At 45.0% G+C, this 24,160-nt stretch overlaps 1 protein-coding gene across 9 annotated transcripts in view; it reads right to left on the bottom strand.

The window, feature by feature from the left end:
• The window catches only part of TBC1D2 (TBC1 domain family member 2), a 56,634-nt gene that overhangs the window by 15,837 nt on the left and 16,637 nt on the right, over nucleotides 1-24,160 (bottom strand). For 7 of the 9 annotated variants that reach the window (XM_064291679.1, XM_010588027.3, XM_064291678.1 and 4 more), the window contains 3 exons: nucleotides 14,164-14,297; nucleotides 13,003-13,199; nucleotides 6,584-7,000 (listed from right to left, as the gene is read on the bottom strand). In XM_064291679.1, the coding sequence (XP_064147749.1) occupies nucleotides 6,584-7,000; nucleotides 13,003-13,199; nucleotides 14,164-14,297 (748 nt within the window). The other 2 variants (XM_064291684.1, XM_064291685.1) reach the window with 2 other exon arrangements.

Genomic DNA, 24,160 nt, shown 5'->3' with positions numbered 1-24,160 from the left:
GCTCAACCATAGCAACGACTGTCAGGATGGGGCAGGAACGGGCAGTGTTTCGCTCTGTTGTATATAGTGTTGCTATGAGTGGGAACCAACTTGGCAGCACCTAACAACATACATATTGTTCAGTGGCATTGGTTATATTTTTCACAACGTGTCAGCATTCTCATTTATTTCCATTCCGCTTGTTCTGTTTCCATTATCCTAGCTTCTCTGTCCTCTCCTACCTTCTAATCTTTGCTTTGGAGTAAATGTTGACCGTTTGGTCTCATACAGATGATTCCTTCTGTTGTTTTTTGATTTGAGCCCTAGGTGTTTTCAGTTTGTTTTTTATTGTAAATAATGCTGTGATGAACATCACTGAGCCTAGAGTTTTCCCTTTGCAAGCTGTCCAGTAGAAGGAGTGAGATCCCTGCTGCTGGGGCATATACGGAGAAGTGGGACAAGCACTCAGGAGGTTCAAGTTGCAACCTAAGCCTCAGAAAAGGGCTGGCTACAGAAATGGTTCTCACCCTTTATTCTGCTTGGGTGGACATTACCAAGCCATTCAAACATGCAACATATGCTCACGGCTATAATGAGCAATTCCAGGGTATTTACTAGTTGAAACTCAATTCCTTTCTCTTGCACTCAAGAAAACATACTGGGCTGTAGGTGAGAGTGAGAGATGCCATTGCAGGGGTGGCCTTGGACAGGCTGTGATTTATCTGGAAATAAAGAACATGACATAAGCCTGTGGCACTTCATTAGCAGGTCACGTGGGCACAGCTCCGAGTGGGTCTTCACTCTGGTCGAGATGATCTCCAAGGGCCCTCGCAGCCCAGGGTCTGCTGTGCTCCACCTAGACAGCTAACACTCTGGATGGCCTAGGACCCAGGGCTCCTGCAGCTGGAAATACACATCCCGAGCTGACTTCATCATGTGGCCTCTCACCATTCCACTGGTGCTCTCTGTGGGACCCCCCACTCTGACCCCACCCTGCTTTTGCCTCCCTGACTATGCCTAGGCTGGAAGGCTGTCCTCAAGCTGAGCCTGCTCTCTGCTGGCCCCATTTCAGCTTCCTGGCCAGAACCCAGGGAGGTCCCAGATGTGTCTTCCTCCCCCTCCTCTCCAAACATGCCCTTGTATGAGGCATCAAAACCCATGTTCTGGCCTCTAAGAAATGCTGTGGTGAGTGCCAGTCTCTGCCTGCTTCCCTGCTACTGCCCCCATTTCACTATCTTCATGTGGAAGGGGATGGTGGGATTGGTAAGAATCCTCATATTTGCAGTCCGAGGACCAACCCCCTGTGAGCATCAGTATTTCCAGGACCACGCCCCCACTCCCACGACAGCCTCACATTTTAGCATCTGGACATTTCAAAAACTTACGCACGCAGAGACTGTGCAAACTCCCTGCACCACCACCAATAACCTTCAAGCCCATAATGCGCACCTCACACCACAAAGAGCACAATGTCTCATTTAATCTTTCCAGCAACTCTAGAAGGAATGTCCTTTCATATCCCCTCACACAGATAAGGTCTCTGAGGCGCTGAAAGAATCAGTACCTGGCCCAAGGTCACACAGCTTATACAAGGCAGCGCTGTGACTCGAGCCCAGGTCTGTCTGCATCCTAAGCCGAGTTCTAACCACTGCACTTACTGCCTACGTACCCTCTCAGCGCCCTCCCAGCTGGAATCCACTTGGATGCCAACACTCTAGTAGTCCCTACCCTTCAGGGCTGTTCTTCGTACCCTTCTGGCTGAATGCTTGCAGGCTTGTTTGATCTCTCCTACTTGACAGAACAACAACGCCATCAGAGATGCTGGTGCTGCCCATGTGCTGGTACGGCCTGGTGGGCAGAGCATGGACCGTGGGCCCACACTGCCTTACCACTCCAGACCCCGGACAGGTTATTTAACCTTTCTGGGCCTCGTTCCCTCATCTGGGAAATGAGGGTGATAACTAACCGAAGGGGCTGTTGGAAGGATTAGGTAAATTAAAACGTGCAAACGTCTCAGAACAGTGCCTGGCATGTGGCAAGTGCTGGTTTCCTCACTGAATTCTCACACCTTGAGAGCAACTCTCACCCACCGTGCTCCCCCGCCTGCTGAGAGATTCAACTGTGGTTAGTGTGGACTCTTCCCAGACACCTGGGGGAATGCGACAAGTTCCCAGGCAAGGGTGGAAAGGATCTATTGCTGCCTGAGTGCCAGGCTCATTTCCCTCACATGTTATTTTGTTTAATCTTCACCACAATACTGGGAGCTAAGTACAGTCAAGCCGTACTTAATGTCCACAGTATGTTCTGTGAAACAGGATGTTACACAATTTGGATGCTGTGCAAACACCTTGCTGTGGATGAAGGTCCTTTTAGGCATTTGCTTCCAGAATAAGGATGTTTCATCCACATTAAAAATTTGCTGAGGCAAATAACTTCCTTCTATAATTTTTTTTTATAATTAATCTAAGGTTTCAACCAATTCTTCCGTTGCCTTTGCATCAACACTTGCTGACTCACCACTCACCTTCACATTGAACCACTCAGAGCTAGCACTAAACTTGTTATCTTAGTCTGATCCTGCTTCTTCTTTAGGCATCTCCAACAAGCTTTGCGCCTTAGCATTGGTAGTCACCATGCTGAGAGGGATTCGCTTTTGTGTCTGCTACTCAAGCCATGTCATTAGCAATTCCTCCTTATCTGATATAGGTTCCTCTCACATTTTCATTAGCTTCGTAGCTTTCAGTGGAGCCAATCCTTTAACAGCTTGGAGAATTTTTTGTTTTTGAGGGTCTTTGTGATAGTCCAGTGCAACATGCCTAAATCCACTGCATCCAGTTCTCCGATCAGGATTTCTGAACTCTATTATAATCTTGGAACCTTGGTGGCACAGTGGTTAAAGTGTTTGGCTGCTAATCAAAAGGTTGGCAGTTCGAATCCACCAGCTGCTTCTTGGAAACCCTACAGGGCAGTTCTTCTCTGTCCTATAGGGTTACAGGGTCACTATGAGTCAGCATCAACTCATCAGCAATGGGTTTTTTTTTTGTTTGTTTTTTTGTTTTTTATTATAACCTTATGGGACCACAGACACATATGCAGTTGGATGTTCCCTGAAGGGACATTATGTGATGCATGACTGTATCAAAGTATTAAAATTTCCATTTTACAAATGAAGCACAGAGAAGGTAACTTCCCCTCAGTCACACAGCTCGTGCAAAAGAGAGTCAGAAGCCAAACTCAGATGTGTTTAGCTCATAGTAACCGTTGCTGTTGAGTTGATGCTGACTCATAGCAACCCTATCGGACAGACCAGAGCTGCCCTATAGGGTTTCCTAGGAGTGGCTGGTGGATCGGAGCTGCTGACCTTTCGGTTAGCAGCTGAGCTCTTAACCACTGAATCACCACGGCTCCTAGCCAATAGTAGGTGCTCAAGAAATACTGCTGAGTGAAAGCTTATCTGACTCTCATACTAGAGTCTGTCCACAACGCTACTTGGCTCTGCCTCCTTATTACCAGCCCTCCCTCATCCCAGGCCCAGCAGTTTCTCACTGGCATTTCCAAGGCTTTGGACTTGTGGCGTACTGCACCCCAGTCTGTAGCCCCAGGGAAGACACGGACCATGCAGACAGGGAGGGCAAGTGTGAGCAGCACTTGGAGCAGCAGCAGGTGTGAGTGGGGGTGGCACCTGGTAAAGCCCCCTTCCCATTCAGCTCGTTTCCCTACCTTGAGGGCTCTTCTTGGCTCAGGACTGTAGAGAGGAAAAAAGAGAGACCTCAGAGAAGAGAAAATCCACATGACAGGCAGGAGAAGGAAGAAAGATGACCAGAGAGAAGCGACACGGGAGGAGGAGAGCTGCCTGCCTACCTTCGCAGGGATCTCGTCAGGAGATGTTCCCTGGACCGGCCCTTGTGCTGAGTGGGGAAGGGAGTGGGTGGGTGGGGAAGACCTGGCTCTCGGGCAGTCCTGCTGCTCTTGCAGAAGGACCTGGGTCAGTCCTTCCCCTCTGGGGCCAGCTGTCCTTCTCTGAAAATGTGGGGGGCAATCTAGATCGCCCATCTCTTGCCAGCTCTGATAGATAGTCAAGAGATCAGTAATTCTATTCTCAAACTAGGAGTTTCAAAAACAAGAGGGGCTTTCTCTAAAGCTGGGTATTCTCACTCATGGGGCAAGCAAGAAATGTGAACAAGGTTGGCCCCGAGATTTAGAAACAATGGGTTTTTGATGGGTCTCTGGGTGGTGCAAATAGTTTACACTAGACTACTAACGTAAAGGCTGGTGGTTTGAACCCACCCAGCCGAGTTGCAGAAGAAAGGCCTGGTGACCTGCTTCCATAAAGATTAGAGCCAAGAAAACCCTATGGAGCTGTTGTACTCTCTAACACATGGAGTTGCCATGAGTCCGAACTGACTCGACAGCAATGGGTTTGATTTTTTGGGGGGTGGTTACATATTTTTTCAAGATAAGACATTTAAAGGCTAAAAATATAAGGAACTTTTAGCACATGCAATTTTTTCTGGCACAAAACACAGCCCCGGACAATCATCTGCAAGTGTGCATTTGGCCACCGTAAGTCAGATGCCCAGTCCCTTCATGTTGGGACTCACTGATAAATGCAATTCCTGAGCATGGAAATTCGCACTCAGGCTCAGAGGTGAGTCCATGGTTATAATCAGCTCTCTGGGGCAGTCCGGAAGCATCCGGTGAAACGATTTCTCTGATCCCTGTGCTGCTTTACTGGGTCTTGAACAGTGGATTCCAGCAGAATGGGCAGAAAGAGGAAAACAGCTAAGGTAGCTTAGGAGAGCAATCTGATGGAAGCGATATTTACTGCTGTGCGAAGGAGAGCTTTCTCGATAATTTAGCTGTATCTGCATTTGAAAGGTGTTTTTTAATGTATTTTAACCAAAAGAATCTCTAATTTCAGATTTCTTCTTGTTGTCAGCTGCCTTTAAGTCAGCCCTGACTCACGGCAACCCCATACACAACAGAATGAACACTGCCCGGTCCTGCACCATTCCCATGACTGGCTGAGGACTGGACAATGTTCCATTGTGAGCCATAAGGTTTTCACTGGCTGATTTTTAGAAGCAGATTGCCAGGCCTTTCTTCCTAGTCCATCTTAGTCTGGAAGCTCTGCTGAGACCTGTTCAGCCTCATAGCAATATGCAAGCCTTTAATGACACAGGGTGGTGGCTGCTCTCGAAGTGTACTGGCCAGGAATTGGACCCATGTCTCCTGCATGGAAGGCAAGAATTCTACCACTGAACCATCAATGTCTCATAATTTCAGACTAAATAAGGGGAAAAGATATTCAGCTAGTGGTTCTGTGGCTTTTCAGTACCTGCTGAAAAAAAGAAAAGGGGAGGTAGTCTGGGTTTTATGTTATCTTCTAACAACTCTGAGGTAGGAATCATCAGCTGATTTTACATACAGGTGAGATAAGTTGCCCAAGGTCACATAGCTAGTAAGAGACAGCGCCAGGATTCAAACACAGGTCTGTCTGAGCTCAAAGCTTGGGCAGTGACCACTGTACTGCACTGCTCACTGGTTCTCTCAAAAGCTTCCTGTTTCCTTCCTCCCTTCCTTCTGTTTCCACAGCAGTTCCTTGATACAGCACCATGAGAGTTTCCATGGTTGTATGTGCATCAATCTGCATGGTTGTGAATGGCATGGTGCAGGTCAGGACTGGCCCAGGCTATGTGGCTTCCTTTAGGGAAAGTGGGCCTATGAATGTCTGTCTACAGCCTCAGGTCCCGGACAGTCTGGCAGCTCCTGTCAACCCTCCCATGACAGGTACCACATGTAAAATCAAGTTCATTCCCCCAGTGTTGCCATCTGTCCCTGTGGGATGAGGGAGAGATAGGACAGAGAAGGTGAAGGAAGGGTGAGACAGGGATGGTGGCAGCAGCTGGAAGGGGCAAAGGAGTTAGGAGGCAGCAGAGCAGGCTGACCAGTCTGCAGACGTGTGCCCCAACCCCACTCCAGTTCCCCTGCTTCTTTAGCACGTGACCCTGGGCAAGTTATATAGCCTCTCTCAGCCTCAGTGTTCTCATCTGTAAAGTGGGCAGCATAAAAGTGACTGCTCGTAGGGCCGGTGCAAGCATTAAGTGAGATGATGTAAGCAAGTCACTTAGGGAAGTGCCTGACACAGAGCAAACATTCTAAAGGTGGGAACAGTGATTACTGCTTCTATTATGAGCATGCCACAGCCAGCCACAGGTCCCCTGTACTGTGTGTAGCCCTGCAGGGAGGGCCACCCTCCCACCTCGGGGGCTCCTGAGGGCATCAGAGCGGCATTAAGGAGGCTGAGCAGGCCAGGCCCTGGACTTAGCTATTCTAGAATGTAGGAGTTCTGGCTCCATCTTGAGCTCTTTTATCTCTAGTTTGATCATCTAGAGACACCTTCATTCTTCAGCCCAAGTCATCATAAAAAGTTCAAGTTACTTTGGGGCCTCAGGTTGAAGAAGTGAGAAGAGTGTGGCAATACTTCTAACAACATCTACTTGAAATATGAATATTCCAGCATTAAGGGTTATCCTTGTTCCATCTAGAAAACCCACAGGGCCCAGGGAGAGAGCTGGCAGGGCCTAGAGGTAGGGGGCCCTACCTTCAGCTGCTCCATCTTCTCCTGCTGGCTCAGGCAGTCCCTGTCGGCAGCATCTAGGGGCACGGGGGAATAGCTGGGGGGGTTCATGAAGTCCTGCGTGACCTTCTCACAGAGCTTACAGATGATTTGCTCTTTGGCCTGGTTCTTGTCCACGAGCAGCTGCACCTGCCGCTGCAGCTCCTGCACCTGCCGCTGCAGCTCCTGCGCCTGCTGCTCCCGCAGGCTCACCGTCTGCGCCAGGCTCACCCGCTCCTGCTCCAGGGCCTCCACCTGGCTGCTCAGCTCTGCGATCTGCCGCACCTTGTGCCGCACCAGCTCCAGCCGGTCCTCATCCCCGGCTGCCATCAGGTACGCGCTGGATGCCCTCTTCTCCTGCTGGGCAGCCTCCAGCGCCTTGTGCAAGATCTTCACCAGCTCCTGGACAGGGAAAGGGAAGCACCTTTGAATTCGGGGAGGGACTCTTAGGTGCCAGACGTGGGCACATGTTATTAACAGTTCTCCAAATACTCTGAGAGGTGGCCAGCATCAGCTCCTGCTGGGAGATCTCATCCCAAGACCGATTTTCTCCTGTTTAAGAGCATTTTTGCCAGGCACAGAGTTCCCCAGCTAAAGACTGCATTTCCCAGGCAACCTCAGAACTAGGTGTAGCCATGTGACTATTCTGCCTAGTGGGATATGAGAAGTGATGTGGGCAGCTTTAGAACCACTAGACACACACCAGACATATGCTCCCCTGGTCCAGCCCCCCTTCCTTCTGGCTGGGAAATGGCAAGAACTAGAGCAGCCACCATGGATTCACAAGCAGGGAGCCCCACCAGCTCAGAACAGCTCATTGACCTTTGGGCTCTTCACTATATGAGAGAGAGAAACTTGTTTCAGGCCACAGTACTTTCAGGCTTCTTTGTTACAGCAGCTTAGCCCTACTACACCTCCATTTTAGGGATGAACACACCGAGACTCAGTAGAGCGGAATTGAACCCTAAGTTTCCAGACTCCCAAGGCTATCAGTGGTAAAGCTGGAACGCCAGCTAAGTAGCACATGTGCACTGCTCTTCCCTCTCGCTCCTGTGCAGATATTACTAATGCATCCTGGCATGCCCTTCCTGTCAAACCTAGTTGAGGTCTCAGAATCCCTCTCAATACCAGATCCAAGCTGTCATTACCAACTGAGCTGACCCCGCATTAGAGAGGAAACAAGAGTAGTACCCACAGCAAGTCATACACAGATAGCCCTATTCAATCTATTTGTGCCCAGCCCCTAGCCCACCAAATTATGCCTACAAGGCTGGTGCAGGGAAGCACAGAGAGTTAGCAACAGACCTTGATTTATTCCTCCACACAGGCAATTGATTCACCTAGAAACAGCTCCCTGCACCTTCAAGCCTTCAATCTCCTCAGGACTTTGGGACCTGTCCTACCCCAAAGAAGGGATGTGGATTCATTTAGGGCCAAGATCAGAAGCCAGGCAGCCTGGAAGCCAGCTGTGCATGAACCTCAGATCTGGCCCTTGATTCCAGGGGTAGGGCCTTTTGACCATACTGCGTGCTCTATGACAGGGAGCTGTGGTGGCAGAGTGGTTAAGAACTGCTGCTAACCAAAAGGTTAGCAGTTTGAATCTACCAGCCACTCCTTGGAAACCCTATGGGGCAGTTCTACTCTGTCCTATAGGGACGGTATGAGTCGGAATTGACTTGATAGCAACGGGTATCCCAATTACAGCCTCATTCAGAAAAACAGGATCTCCTAGAGAACAAGGCAACTGTACCCACCCCAAAACATTCAAATAAATGGATCAGCTGGAGAGGGTTATTTGAAAAGAACAATTCCCAAAGGAGAAGAATTGCCAAAAATCATGACTAGAACACATTAGCATGTGTCTTATGATATCTCAGTACTAGTGACCAGACTTTTTCTCTGGTTCATTCGTTCTCTCTCCCATCCATCCGTCCAGCTATCAATTCATCTATCCAACCTTTATCAAGCACTCGCTCAGTCCAGGCCCTATACCAACGCTGGGGCCCAGAGGGGGCCAGTCACAGTTCTAGCCTTCAATAACTGCAAAGGCTGTTGAGAGGGAAGGTGAACCACTGCAATGGAACGATGTGCTGCTGCAGGAGGGAAGCAAGGGTGATAGTGGCAGCCCAGGGCAGGGAGCAACGACTTCTGCCTGTGGTGGGGGCTGGGGGGAGACCAGTACATTGCATAGTAAGGTGAGCAGTTTATTTTGAGCCATGCAGAATGAGAAGGCCAGAGAGGGTCATGCACCAGGTGAGATGAGGGTGTGGGAGGAACGTGCAGATAAGGCAGAGCGGAAAGAGCCTGTGGGCAGCTGTGCAAGTCTTTGGGTGCGGCTGGAAGGTGGGATGGGAGGGTTGGTTGCAAATCAAACTGGAATGTTTGGAACAAAGCGGTCAGCGTCCCAAGGCTCAGCTGAGAGAGATTAACATTCCTGTGGCTCCAGGATAATCAAGATAACTGGAGATTACCTTGGGTAACTGCCTTCAAGCAAGCCTGCCCTCCTTCCCTGGTGGAATAACCCACAGACACAACTGTTCAGACTTGCCGAGGATCAGAATCAGATGATTTCCCCAACTTTGGGAGAGCCCATTTCATTACATCTAGTCATCTCCCCGATCCCACATCTGGCCTTCAAAATCCCAGACCAAGACCCCAGCCCAGGAGCCTCTGTCCCAGCCCTAAAATCCGTGCACTAGAATGAGTCAGAAGTGGGTGAAAGGAAGCAGGGGAGAGAGACGGAGCCTGAGCAGAACATGTGAGGCGAGGAGCTGGGAAGAGGAGCAGTGGGAATGGGTCGTGGATTCAGAAAACCTGGAGGCTGAAAAGGCCAACAGGTCCAATGGCCCTGCTGTCACGTATCACTGAATCTCAGGAAAGGAGAAGGGAGAGGTCTAAAGGGACAAGGTAGGTCCCCATGCATGCCCATAACAGCTGCAGGACCCTTTCACTTCTCCATTCTGTGTAGTTAATGGATTTGGCAATGAAACACTTTCTCCATTTTTTAATTACTTTAAAAAATGGAAATAGCTGTATTGCTTTTTTCCTGATCATAAAAAAATTCATGTTTCTTACAAAAATTTTGACTGCATCAAGAAATATAAGTCTACCACTTACAAAGAACTAGCATTAAGCCTTTGATATGCATTTTTCCATACTTTTAAAAATGCATGTAGAACAGGTATACGTTGACTCCATTACTACATTCTCAAAAGAAAAAAATTCTCATCTTTTTAAAGATAATATACTGATATGTTTCTTAGGACTCTCATAGATGTAAATTAGCAAAGCACAATGAGAGCAAGATGAGAGATTGGTGACAAAGGCAGTTAAAGACGGGTGACTTTTTTTGTTTTATCACTGTCTAAGCAGCAGAAGTCCCATGCCAGGCTACACATGCAATGTTAGAAGCTGGCTACATTTCTGTACACACATACCATATAAATCCATTGCTGTCCAGTCAATTCTGACTTAGAGCAGCCCTACAGGACAGAGTAGAACTACCCCATAGGGTTTCCAAGGAGCAGCTGGTGGAGTCAAACTGCTGACCTTTTGGTTAGCAGCCGAGCTCCTAACCACTGCACCACCAGGGCTCCTCATACCATATAGAAATATTAAAAAACAAACAGGGAAGCCTGCGATGCATTGCATTTTTGAAGCTGCTTTTGTCCTTATGTTATGGCATCTCTCTAGGTCAGTAACATCATTTCAAACAGCTGAAGAGTATTCTGTGTATGCACGTGCCACAATTTCCTTAATCCAACCCCCTCATGATGGACATTTAGGTTGTTTCCAATTCCCACAATTATAAGCAATGCCTTAGGATCAATTCTTAGAAATGGAAGAGCTGATCAGTAGTATTTTTAACACTTCTTAAACAAATTATAGCTTGGCCCATCTTAGACTTTGATAACTGGCCATAAATTGTCATTTTATTTAGAATTTTAAAAGCCAATAAATTGTCTTTTAAAAAATAATCCTTTATCTTATTAAAGAGTTGATACTTTCACCATTAACTAAAACTCAAGGTGGGTGGGCCCCACAGTGGCTGGACTACGAGCACTGGACCAGAAGCCCAGCGTTTCTGCCACTGATGTCTGAAAGGCTCACTGGATGCAGGCGAACGAACACAGGCTTTGTAGTTATACAGTCCTGGATTCCCATCCCAGATCCACTTCTAAAGAGGGGGGCCTTGGTAGGTCACTGCACTGTTCCTCAGCTTTCCCGCTGTAAGACGGAGATAACAATCTGTACACCACAAAGACTTCTATGAGGACAAGAAAGGTGGCGAGCCAAGTGCCCCTCCTATTCCACCATGATTTCAAGGCCCAGGGTGGGGGAAGTACACTCCCACATCTCAGCCTGGACTTCTAGGGAAGTAAGAGGCCATACATCGCTGCGCTCCCCCATGTTTCCTAAACCAATTAGGTGTCTCAACCAAGTAATCCTGAATGAGCTAAGGCAGCCCCAGAGGGCCCCAGGCAGGGCCCTGGATGGGTTCAGCATTTCCGCAGCCAACAGATGGCCAACATAACCGCAGGTGACAGCCTTCCATCTGCTAGTACAGACAGCCCTCAGGCTGGATGCAATCCCTTTTTGTGTGTGTGTGTGTGTGTGTGCGTGTGTGTGTGAGCGTGTATGTGTGTGTGCTTTAGGTGAAGGTTTACAGAGCAAATTCGTTTCCCATTCAATAGTTTATACACAAATTGTTCCGTGACATTGGTTGCAATCTTGCAATGTGTCAGTACTCTTACCATTACTCCCCTGGCTTCCCCATTTCCATTCGTCCAGCTTTCCTGCCTTCTTATCTTTGCTTTTGGGCAGATGTTGCCCTTTTGGACTCATATGGATGATTGTTTAAGAAGCACTTTTCTCATGCATGTCATTCTTTATTTTATAGGCCTGTTTATAATTTGGCTGAAAGGTGATCTCCAGAAATGGTTTCAGTTCCAGGTTAGAAGGGTGTCTAAGGGCCACAGTTTTGAGGGTTCCTCCAGTCTAGGCTGGGCGCAATTCTGTTACCTTTGAGGCATGAGTCACCCGGCCAATCAACCACCTGGTGCTACCTCCTGATGCCCAAATCTTGTGGGCCAGCGATATAGGAATCTGGGATAGATACTGGTTTAATGGATATCAGAGTTGCCTGTGGTTTATTTGACAGTAAGGAGGTCCAGGGAATGCGCTCCAAAAAGTAGTTACTATGCTTGTGTCTAATACTGGGCCACACTCTGGAGATCATGAAAGAAGCAGCCTGGGCTGTGATAACAGCCCTGAACCTGGAGGAGGAGGTCAAGCCTTCAGTCTTGGCTCTTCCAGCTGTGCGACCCTGGGCAAATTACCCACTGTCACGGATTGAATTGTGTCCCCCAAAAATATGTGTATCAATTTGGCTAGGCCGTGGTTCCTAATATTGTGTGATTGTCCACCATTTTGTCATCTCATGTGATTTTTCTATGCGTTGTAAATCCTATCTCTATGATGTTGATAAGATGGGATTAGCAGCAGTTATATTAATGTGCCAGGACTCAAGCTACAAGACTGGTTTGTGTCTTGAGCCAATCTCTTTTGAGATGAGAGAAGAGAGCAGAGAGACAGAGGGACCTCGTACCACCAAGAAACAAGAGCCAGGAGAATAGTGTGTCCTTTGGTCCCTGCACTGAGAAGCTCCTCGATGGGGGAAGATTGATGATAAGGACCTTCCCGCAGAGCCAACAGAGAGAAAGCCTTCCACTGGAGCTGGCACCCTGAATTTGGACTTTTGGTGTACTAGACTGCGAGAGGATAAACTTCTCCTTGTTAAAGCCATCCACTTGTGGTATTTCTATTATAGCAGCACTAGATGCCTAAAACAATGACTTTCCACAATGATCATGTAGTTCTTACTTCTTGTAATTCCAATAATTAACTTCTCTCTAGATTAAATCTTCCTCCCGGTCACTGTCCCTTGTTGGTCCTGGCTTAGCCCCTGGGGCTACAGACCCTGCCTACTTTCTCTGTCCTCTGACAGTCCTTAGAGATCTGCACCCAGTGATCTGCCGCCAAGTGAAAAATCTCCCAGCTCCTTCGGTGGCCCCTCACAGACCCTGCCACCAGGCCCCCTCCAAGCCAAATACGATCCCTCTTTGGGTGTCGGGTCAGACCATGCACGGCCTTCCTGGAGGGTCCAAGAGACGACTATTAAAGTATGTCTCCAGTGACTGTGCCCTTGACAGCCCTTTGTCACCTAGTTTAAGTCACAGCATGTCGTTGAGTAATCGGCAGCACAGCATTTCCAACCTTCTGAAGTTCAGCCTGTAAAGCCACAGACTGGCTTATGCCCAGTTGGGCTTATGGATCACGTCTCCCTTGTCCAAAAGGCTCCAGGCCCAGAAGGAGCCTAGGGCATCTCTGGAGTCAGAACTTACCTTCTGAGACTTTAAGTCCTTGGTGAGCATCAGAATCTGCTGCTCCAAGGCCACTACCTTCTCCTGGGAGGTTCGGTTACGTGTGAGCCCTTCGGGGAAGAGCGGGAAGGTGTTGTTATGGCGCTTGGCTTTCTGAATGAGACTGGCGGTCAGAGAAGACTTGGGCACAGGCTTTGGAGAATCTGCTGGCTCCTTCCCTGCTCAAGAGGAGAAATGCAAATGTTATAATTGATGACATCAGTTGTTCATAAACCTGAGCAAGTTTCAAAAGCACCTGTGAGACTTGTTACAAGTCAGATAGTTGGGCCTTCCTCCTAGACCTTTTGATTCAATAAGTCTGGGCCTGGCTGAAGAATGTGGATTTCTTAAAAGTTCTTAGGTGATGCTGATGCTGCATGTCCAGGGATCACTTTGAGAACGACTGGGCTATGTAAATGTTATTTACACCGTGCTTGTCGGCTGGCAGCCTGGTCTCCAGTAGAAAGACAAGTTCTTCAGTTCATCCTCTAAACTGTGCCTGTCTTCTACCCTAGAATCCCAACCTGAAAGGGTCTGTCTGCCTCAGACCATCTCCTCAGGCACAAGCCCTGGCAGGATGCCTGGTTTCATTTCAGGATCCTGCCTCAACCCTACGGGTGATTTCCAAAGAACAAAAATCTATCCCTTAATAGGAGCATGGAATATCTATACTCCTTATTCTTGTCTCCACATATAGTTCAAACTCTTTTTTGATTATTTCCAAAAGGTAAGTTGGAGACATATTTCCCGCAGCTGACCACCTCAGTGCTGCATAGTCCTTTCATTTCTTCTGGAGCAAGAGTCAGCTAATTAGGGCCTGCAGGCTAAGTCCAATCTGCAGTCTGCTTCTGTAAATGAAGCTTTATTGAAACACAGCTACTTCTATCCATGGGAAAGAAAGAGAGAGAAAGGAAGGAAGGAAGGAAAGAAAGAAAACGAAGGAAAAAAAGAAAAAGCAAGAGAGATTTTTCTTTTTTACTTCAGTATCATTGCTACTAGTCCTGAGGAAGTGACCTGGACAGTTTTATCTTTGACACACAAATGTACAAATGCTGGTTAGCAAGCCCTGGCATCATGGGGACGAGTTTGCTTGCTGGGGTTCTAAAGTCTCTGAAGAAAGCTCAGAGCTGGGCAGAAGCTCACCTGGGGTGCTGGGGTCAGGGGGTGAGGGCTGCTCCTCCCTCTGAGGCCCCCTACTCTGTGGAGAATCTTCCCCTGGAGGTCCCTGGCTTATTCCTTGGGCCTGCTTGTTGCCACGGATGTTGTACATTGTGTTTCTGAAAGAGAAACAGACAGAGGAGTGTGAGGCTGGTTGGGAAGTCAGTTCAGTGGACAAGCAGCCCTGTTGTCCTGTCCCCTCTGCCACTTCTGGAGCTCAGGCCTCTTCCCCGTGTACCTAGCCATGCCCTGACTGGTCTTCCAGACTCTAGCCTCCCTGCAGGATGCATACTCACCCAGGGCACTCCCCATGCCCCTTGCCCTGCTCTTTTTCATTTTTCCATCACACTTACCACCTTCCACTCACATAAGCAAGCAATATAAGCTTGACTCCTCTGCAATCCGCCACCCCTCGCTGCTGCCACAGCCAACATGCTGATGGACTATAAGCTCCATGAGGGTAGGGATGTTTGTCTGTCTTGTTCACCAATGTATCTCAAATGCCCAGAACAGTGCCTGGCATATGTTGTTATTGTGTGCTGTCAAGTCAATTCTGACTCATAGCAACCCCATGTGACAGAGTAGAACTGCCCATAGTATTTCCTAGGCTGTAATCTTTATGGGCGCAGATGGCCTGGCACACAGAAGGCGTTACTATGCATGTGTTGAATGAATGTTGAACGGACTTGCCAAACTAACTTTCCTGAAGCCTTTACCCAGTCTTGTAACTACCTGGTTCAAACATCTTGCTCAAACACTGTCAGTAGCTCCTTCCTTCTGCTGAGAGAAGTTCCAAACATCTCCCGCTGGCATTCCTCAACCGTTGCTATCTTCCCTGCTCAGATCTATTCTCACTGAAGACTTTACTAGCCATCTCTCACCCTCTAAGGAGCTTTCTACACTTCATGTCCAGGTTGTGCCTTGGCCAAGTATTTGCTTAGCTGAAGCTTCTTGATGATGTCATTTCTTTAAGAACTAGGCTCCGACCTACTTGCATCATGTTGACACCTGGCACTGGGTTGTGTATGCCACAATACAGGCTTGAGACACGGTTAATTTGCAGGAAGCTGCTAAGTAGCACCAAAGACTAGGACCACTGGCCACAGAGAAATTTGTAATGAGTCAGATGAAAAGACAGTCCAAGTGAGTTTATTTTCCTTTGTAAAGAAATAAAAGTAGACATATTCCAAAATTAGTAACAGGGAAAAGAAAATGATTAAATGGGTTCAGTAGGCCAGTGTTTTTCAAACCCACTGAGACTAAAATCACTTTATTATAATGGCCAGCTTTTAAAAAATGAAATAGAAAGTATCAGAGTGCATCCCACTTCATAAAGTTAGAAGCACTTTGTCAACTACATATGTGTGTACTGGTCTGCAATATAAAAAGCATTTCTTACAATGGCTCATGCTCAAAACAGTTTAAAAAACACTGTATTAAGAGGGTTGGTACAAATGGTCTGTGCTCAACTAATCAAAAGGTTGGTGGTTCAAACCCACCTAGCGGCACCATGGAAGAAAGGCCTCATGATGTGTTGCCATGAAGATTATAGCCAGGAAAATGCTATGGAACTCAGCTCTACTCTGTATGTAACACACGAGGTCGTCATGAGTTGGAACTGACTCAACAGCAACTGGTTTGATTTTTTTAAGACGGCATTTACTTAAAGGGCAGGAACGTTGTTGTTGTTGGGTGCCACTGAGTGGGTTCTGACTCATAGGGACCGCATGTGACAAAGTAGAACTGCTCCACAGAGCCCTTTAGGCTGTAATCCTTACCAGAGCAGACTGCTAGGTTTTTTCTCCTGTGGAGCTGCTGGGTGGGTTTGAATGGTCAGCATCTCAGTTAGCAGCCGAGTGCTTAAACATCTGCACCACCAAGACTCCTTAAAGGGCAGCAACAGCATGGCCAAAAAAAGGAAGAGGATCTGGGTGTCTGTAGACCTTTGATAGAGTCCTGACTTTAATACCTAATCCCTGTGTGCAAGATCTACTTCTAGCAACATGGTATACAAATTACTCTGAAAAATCCTCATTCCACGAAGACCTAGAAGCTGGGTAAATACAAATCATATTTTTTAAACACCTAGCTGAATTCCCAGGAAAGGAAGGGGACTCCCCCAGGACTGAAAAAGAAAAAAGAGCTGAAACTCAAGTGGGAAGTAAAGAGGAAGATGAAGGTGTAGATTAGATCACTGTTCAGCAAACAGTCACCCCCCCCCTCACCTCAGGGAGGACAGCACCTCCCCTCTCCCTTGTGAATTTGGGCATGGCCATGACTGGCTTTGGCTAGTGGGATGTTAGCAGGTGGGATGTGAACACAGGCTTAAAATGCGCTTGCACCTGGGCTTGCCTTCTTCTACTCTTGCTTTTCATCATGAGAAGAACATGCCTCACACAGCTGCTGGTCCATGAAGACGAGAGACATGCGAGGCAGGCCTAAACGCTACCAAAGAGCTTGGAGCCAAGATCAGGTGAACCTAGCCTAGATCAGCTGAACTCAGATGAGTGAGAACTAAATGCTTATTTTTTTTTTTTTAATAATTTTTATTGTGCTTTAAGTGAAAGTTTGCAAATCAAGTCAGTCTGTCACATATAAGCTTTTATACACCTTACTCCATACTCCCATTTACTCTCCCACTAATGAGTCAGCCCGCTCCCTCCTTCCAGTCTCTCCCTTCATGACGATTTTGCCAGTTTCTAACCCTCTCTACCCTCCTATCTCCCCTCCAGACAGGAGATGACAACACAGTCTCAAGTGTCCGCCTGATACAAGTAGCTCACTCTTCGTCAGCATCTCTCTCCAATCCATTGTCCAGTCCCTTCCATGTCTGATGAGTTGTCTTCGGGAATGGTTCCTATCCTGGGCCAACAGAAGGTTTGGGGACCATGACCGCAGGGATTCCTCTAGTCACAGTCAGACCATTAAGTCTGGTCTTTTTATGAGAATTTGGGGTCTGCACCCCACTGATCTCCTGCTCCCTCAGGGGTTCTCTGTTGTGCTCCCTGTCAGGGCAGTCATCGGTTGTGGCCGGACACCATCTAGTTCTTCTGGTCTCAGGATGATGTAAGTCTCTGGTTCATGTGGCCCTTTCTGTCTCTTGGGCTCATAGTTATCGTGTGACTAAATGCTTATTCTTATATGAGACTGAATTTTGAAGTCTTTTTTTTTTTTTTTTTAATAGCATTATTGTGGTGAAAGTTGACTAGGGACATGAGCTTGCCCAAGAATCAACTGCTAACACCAGACACCCAGACCCATGGCTGCAAGGGAGGAAAGAAAACAAGGTCTCTCTGTGTGGGTCCACACAAAATGAAGAGTGTGAATTAAGATCCCTACATAAAGCTGGGACTCTTAAAGGTCCATACCCTCTGAACAGGTGGGCTAGGAAAAAAACGCCTGCTGAAAAAGTTGCTGTTGGTAGTTGCCGTTGAGTTGGCTCCGACTTATGGCAACCTTTTGTATAACAGAATGAAAGTCTGCCTGGTCCTGTGCCACCTTCATGATCATTGACATGTTTGAGTTCATTGTTGAGGCTTTGGTGTCGATCCACCTCATCAGGGGTTTCCCTTGTTTCTGCTGACCCTCTACTTTACCAAACATAATTTTCTCTTCTAGCTACAAAAAAAAAAAAAAAAAGGCAATTGGTCATCCCTGATGATGTGTCCAAATAACAGATTAGATACAGCCAATGGGAAAAACTGGTGAAATGAAAGATAGATCTGGATAAATTACCCGTCACTCAGCAGAGTAGGAGATAAAAAAATATGACGGTTAAGAGACACAGAAAGTAGAATAAATACTGTAACTGTACAATTCTTCTAAAACTTAAGCATTAAAATCACTAAAAGAGATGATTAAAAAAACATATCCTTGGTCCCATTCCCAGAGATGCTAATTCAGTAAGGGATTTACATTTGTAACAAGCTCCCAGGTGATGCTCATACAGTTGGTTCTCAGACTACATATGAGCACCACGATCCTAAGAAATATCTAATCAGGGTTCCCAAAGGAGAGAGCAGAAAGAATGTGGACAGGCAATGCTATGAACTGAATTGTGTCCTCCAAAGTATATATAAAAATCCTGGTCCCTGTACCTGTTTAGAAACAGGATTTTCTTATGTTAAATAGGTCAGATGAAATTAGGGTGGGTTCTAAATCTAATCACTTCTGAGTTACAAAAAGAGTAGAACAGATACACAGACACACAGGTAGAAGACAGACAATATATGAAGACCCATGTACAAGCAAAGGAACACCAAGGATCAATGGCAGACACCAGAAATTAGTAGAGAAGCTCACAAAAGGAATTGATAGGGTTGAGACCCTGATTTGGACTTGTAGCCTCCAGAACCGTGAGAAAATACATTTCTGTTCTTTAAATTCACCCACTTGTGGTATTTCTGTTACAGCAGCACTAAGTAACTAAGAAAGGCAATAAACAAAGAGACAATGACTAAAAGTTTTCTAGAATTCGAGAGAAATTCCCAGATTCAAGAAGCACACCAAGCAGGAATAATCAAAGAAAATTCATGTCAAGGTCAAAGAGAACCTGATTTTCAAAGTAGCCAGAGAGGTGTTTTATAGAGGGATGGCAATTAGACCATTAGCCAACTTCACAACACCAATGATGAAAGTCGCAAGACATGGGAATAATATAGTCAATGTGCTAAGAATTTTATTTTCTATGAAATACCAAGAAGAAAAGTGAAGTAAAGACTTTTCGACAAACAAAGACTGAGTTTACCACTAGCAGTTCCTCATGAAAGGAACTTCTAAAGGATATTCTTTTTTTTTTTTTAAAACATTTTTTATTATGTGCCAATTCAACATTTTTCAGTTGCACAATTGAGTGATATCAAATACATTAGTCATGCTGTGAAGCCATCACCCATAATTGCTGCCAAATTTCCCATCATATGGTCAAGTAACTTTTTTTAAAATAATTTTTATTGTGTTTTAAGTGAAAGTTTACAAATCAAGTCAGCTTGTCATATATAAGCTTATATACACCTTACTCCATACTTCCACTTACTCTCCCACTAATGAGTCAGCCTGCTCCCTCCTTCCAGTCTCTCCTTTCGTGACCGTTTTGCCAGTTTCTAACCCTCTCTACCCTCCTATCTCCCCTCCAGACAGGAGATGCCAATACAGTCTCAAGTGTCCACCTGATACAAGTAGCTCACTCTTCATCAGCATCTCTCTCCAACCCATTGTCCAGTCCTTCCATGTCCGATGAGTAGTCTTCGGGAATGGCTCCTGTCCTGGGCCAACAGAAGATTTAGGGACCGTGACTGCCGGGATTCTTCTAGTGTCAGTCAGACCATTAACCCAGTGCTGTCCAGTTGATTCTGACTCATAGCGACCCTATAGGGCAAGGTAGAACTGCCCCATAGAGATTCCGAGGAGTGCCTGGTGGATTTGAACTGCTGACCTTTTGGTTAGCAGCTGTAGCTCTTAACCACTACCAGTAAGTCTGGTCTTTTTATGAGAATTTGGGGTCTGCATCCCACTGTTCTCCTGCTCCCTCAGGGGTTCTCTGTTGTGCTCCCTGTCAGGGCAGTCATCGGTTATGGCCAGGCACCATCTAGTTCTTCTGGTCTCAGGATGATGTAAGTCTCTAGTTCATGTGGCCCTCTCTGTTTTGGGCTCATAGTTATCGTGTGACTTCGGTGTTCTTCGTTCTTCTTTGATCCAGGTGGGTTGAGACCAATTGATGCATCTTAGATGGCCGCTTGTTAGCATTTAAGACCCCAGACGCCACACTTCAAAGTGGGATGCAGAATGTTTTCATAATAGAATTTATTATGCCAATTGACTTAGAAGTCCCCTTAAGACATAGTCCCCAAACCCCAACCCTTGCTCCGCTGACCTTCGAAGCATTCGGTTTATCCCTGAAACTTCTTTGCTTTTGGTCCGGTCCAGTTGAGCTGACCTTCCCTGTATTGAGTATTGTCCTTCCCTTCACCTAAAGTAGTTCTTATCTACTAACTATTCAGTAAACAACCCTCTCGCACCCTTCCTCCCTCCGCCATCTCGTAACCACAAAAGAATGTGTTCTACTCAGTTTATACTATTTCTCAAGAACTTATAATAGTGGTCTTATACAGTATTTGTCCTTTTGCATCTGACTAATTTCACTTAGCATAATGCCTTCCAGGTTCCTCCATGTTATGAAATGTTTCACAGATTTGTCACTGTTCTTAATCGATGCGTAGTATTCCATTGTGTGAATATACCATAATTTATTTAACCATTCATCTGTTGATGGACACCTTGGTTGCTTCCAGCTTTTTGCTATTGTAAACAGTGCTGCAGTAAACATGGGTGTGCATCTATCTGTTCGTGTAAAGGCTCTTATTTCTCTAGGGTATATTCCGAGGAGTGGGATTTCTGGGTTGTATGGTAGTTCTATTTCTAACTTTTTAAGAAAATGTCAGATAGATTTCCAAAGTGGTTGTACCATTTTACATTCCCACCAGCAGTGTGTAAGAGTTCCAATCTCTCCACAGCCTCTCCAATATTATTTCGTGTTTTTTGGATTAATGCCAGCCTTGTTGGAGTGAGATGGAATCTCATCATAGTTTTAATTTGCATTTCTCTAATGGCTAATGATCGAGAGCATTTTCTCATGTATCTGTTAGCTGCCTGAATATCTTCTTTAGTGAAGTGCGTGTTCACATCTTTTCCCCACTTTTTGACTGGGTTGTTTGTCTTTTTGTGGTTGAGTTTTAACAGAATCATATAGATTTTAGAGATCAGGCAATGGTCAGAGATGTCATAGCTGAAATTTTTTCCCAATCTGTAGGTGGTCTTTTTACTCTTTTGGTGAAGTCTTTAGATGAGCATAGGTGTTTGATTTTTAGGAGCTCCCAGTTATCTGGTTTCTCTTCATCATTTTTAGTAATGTTTTGTATTCTGTTTATGCCTCGTATTAGGGCTCCTAATGTCCCTATTTTTTCTGCCATGATCTTTATCGTTTTAGTCTTTATGTTAAGGTCTTTGATCCACTTGGAGTTAGTTTTTGTGCATGGTGTGAGGTATGGGTCCTGTTTCATTTTTTGCAAATGGATATCCAGTTATGCCAGCACCATTCGTTAAAACGACTATCCTTTCCCCAATTAATTGACACTGGGCCTTTGTCAAATATCAGCTGCTCATATGTGGATGGATTTATATCTGGGTTCTCAATTCTGTTCCATGGGTCTATGTGCCTGTTGTTGTACCAGTACAAGGCTGTTTTGACTACTGTGGCTGTATAATAGGTTCTAAAATCAGGTAGAGTGAGGCCTCCCACTTTCTTCTTCTTTTTCAGTAATGCTTTGCTTATCCGAGGCTTCCTTCCCTTCCATATGAAGTTGGTGATTTGTTTCTCCATCACATTAAAAAATGTCATTGGAATTTGGATCGAAGTGCATTGTATGTATAGATGGCTTTGGGTAGAATAGACATTTTTACTATGTTAAGTCTTCCTATCCATGAGCAAGGTATGTTTTTCACTTATGTAGGTCCCTTTTAGTTTCTTGCACTAGTACTTTGTAGTTTTCTTTGTATAGGTCTTTTACATCTTTGGTAAGATTTATTCCTAAGTATTTTATCTTCTTGGGGGCTACTGTGAATGGTATTGATTTGGTGATTTCCTCTTCGATGTTCTTTTTGTTGATGTAGAGGAATCCAAGGGATTTTTGTATGTTTATCTTGTAACCTGAGACTCTGCTGAACTCTTCTATTAGTTTTAGTAGTTTTCTGGATGATTCCTTAGGGTTTTCTGTGTATAAGATCATGTCATCTGCAAATAGAGATAATTTTACTTCTTCCTTGCCAATCCGGATGCCCTTTATTTCTTTGCCTAGCCTAACTGCTCTGGCTAGGACCTCTAGCACAATGTTGTATAAGAGCGGTGATAAAGGGCATCCTTGTCTGGTTCCTGTTGTCAAGGGAAATGCTTTCAGGCTCTCTACATTTAGAATGATGTTGGCTGTTGGCTTTGTATAAAAAAAATAGATGCCCTTTATTATGTTGAGGAATTTTCCTTCAATTCCTATTTTGCTGAGAGTTTGTATCATGAATGAGTGTTGGACTTTGTCAAATGCCTTTTCTGCATCAATTGATAAGATCATGTGCTTTTTATCTTTTGTTTTATTTATATGGTGGATTACATTAATGGTTTTTCTAATATTAAACCAACTTTGCAACCCTGCATACCTGGTATAAATCCCACTTGGTTGTGGTGGATTATTTTTTCGATATGTTGTTGAATTCTATTGGCTAGAATTTTGTTGAGGATTTTTGCATCTATGTTCATGAGGGATATAGGTCTGTAATTTTATTTTTTTGTGGTGTCTTTACCTGGTTTTGGTATTAGGGATATGGAGGCTTCATAGAATGAGTTAGGTAGTATTCCATCATTTTCTATGCTTTGAAATACCTTTAGTAGTAGTGGTGTTAACTCTTCTCTGAAAGTTTGGTAGAACTCTGTCTGCAGTGAAGCCATTCGGGCCAGGGCTTTTTTTTGTTGGGAGTTTTTTGATTACCTTTTCAATCTCTTTTTTTGTTATGGGTCTATTTACTTGTTCTACTTCTGATTGTGTTAGTTTAGGTAGGTAGTGTTTTTCTAGGAATTCATCCATTTCTTCTAAGTTTGCAAATTTGTTACAGTACAATTTTTTGTAATAATCTGATATGATTCTTTTAATTTCAGTTGGGTCTCTTGTGATGTGGCCCATCTCGTTTCTTATTTGGGTTATTTGTTTCCTTTCCTGTATTTCTTTAGTCAGTCTGGCCAATGGGTTTATCAATTTTGTTAATTTTTTCAAAGAACCAGCTTTTGGCTTTGTTAATTCTTTCAGTTGTTTTTTCTGTTCTCTAATTCATTTAGTTCAGCTCTAATTTTTATTATTTGTTTTCTTCTGGTGCCTGATGGTTTCTTTTGTTGCTCACTTTCTATTTGTTCAAGTTGTAGGGACAGTTCTCTGATTTTGGCTCTTTCTTCTTTATGTATATGTGCATTTATCGATATACATTGACCTCTGAGCACTGCTTTTCCTGTGTCCCAGAGGTTTTGATAGGAAGTGTTTCATTCTTGTTGCATTCTACGAATTTTTTTATTCCCTCCTTAATGTCTTCTATAACCCAGTCTTTTTTGAGCAGGGTATTATTCAGTTTCCAAGTATTTGATTTCTTTTCCCTGATTTTTCTCTTATTGATTTCTACTTTTATGGCCCTGTGGTCTGAGAAGATGCTTTGTAACATTTCGATGTTTTGGATTCTGCAAAGCTTTGTTTTATGACCTAATATGTGATCTATTCTAGAGAATGTTCCATGTGCACTAGAAAAAAAAGTATACTTTGCAGCTGTTGGGTGGAGTGTTCTGTATAAGTCTATGAGGTCAAGTCGGTTGATTGTAGCAATTAGGTCTTCCATGTCTCTATTGAGCTTCTTACTGGAAGTCCTGTCCTTCTCCAAAAGTGGTGTTTTGAAGTCTCCTACTATAATTGCAGAGGTGTCTATCTCACTTTTCGGTTCTGTTAAAGTCTGTTTTATGTATCTTGCAGCCCTGTCACTGGGTACATAAATATTTAATATGGTTATATCTTCCTGGCCTTATAGGATAGGTTGGGGACTGGTCCCATCTTTTTTTTTTTTTTGGAAGAATGTGTGAAGAATTGTTATTAATTCTTTAAATGTTTGGTATAATTCACCAGTCAAGCCATCTGGTTCTGGGTTTTTCTTTGGGAATAGTTTTTTGATCACTAATTCAATCTCTTTACTTGTTAAAGGTCTATCCAGATTTTCTATTTTTTCTTGAGACAGTTTTGGTAGCTTGAGTCTTTCTAGAAATTTGCTGTATTTCATCTAAGTTTTTTAATTTGTTGGCATAAAGTTGTTCATAGTATTCCCTTATAATCCTTTTTATTTCTATAAGGTCAGTAGTAGGTAGTATCCCCTCTTTTCCTGATTTTAGTAATTTGAGTTTTCTCTC

Source organism: Loxodonta africana, chromosome 9 (genome assembly GCF_030014295.1).
Source record: "Loxodonta africana isolate mLoxAfr1 chromosome 9, mLoxAfr1.hap2, whole genome shotgun sequence".
NCBI lineage: Eukaryota > Metazoa > Chordata > Mammalia > Proboscidea > Elephantidae > Loxodonta > Loxodonta africana.
This window is presented reverse-complemented; position numbering and strand designations above follow the sequence as displayed.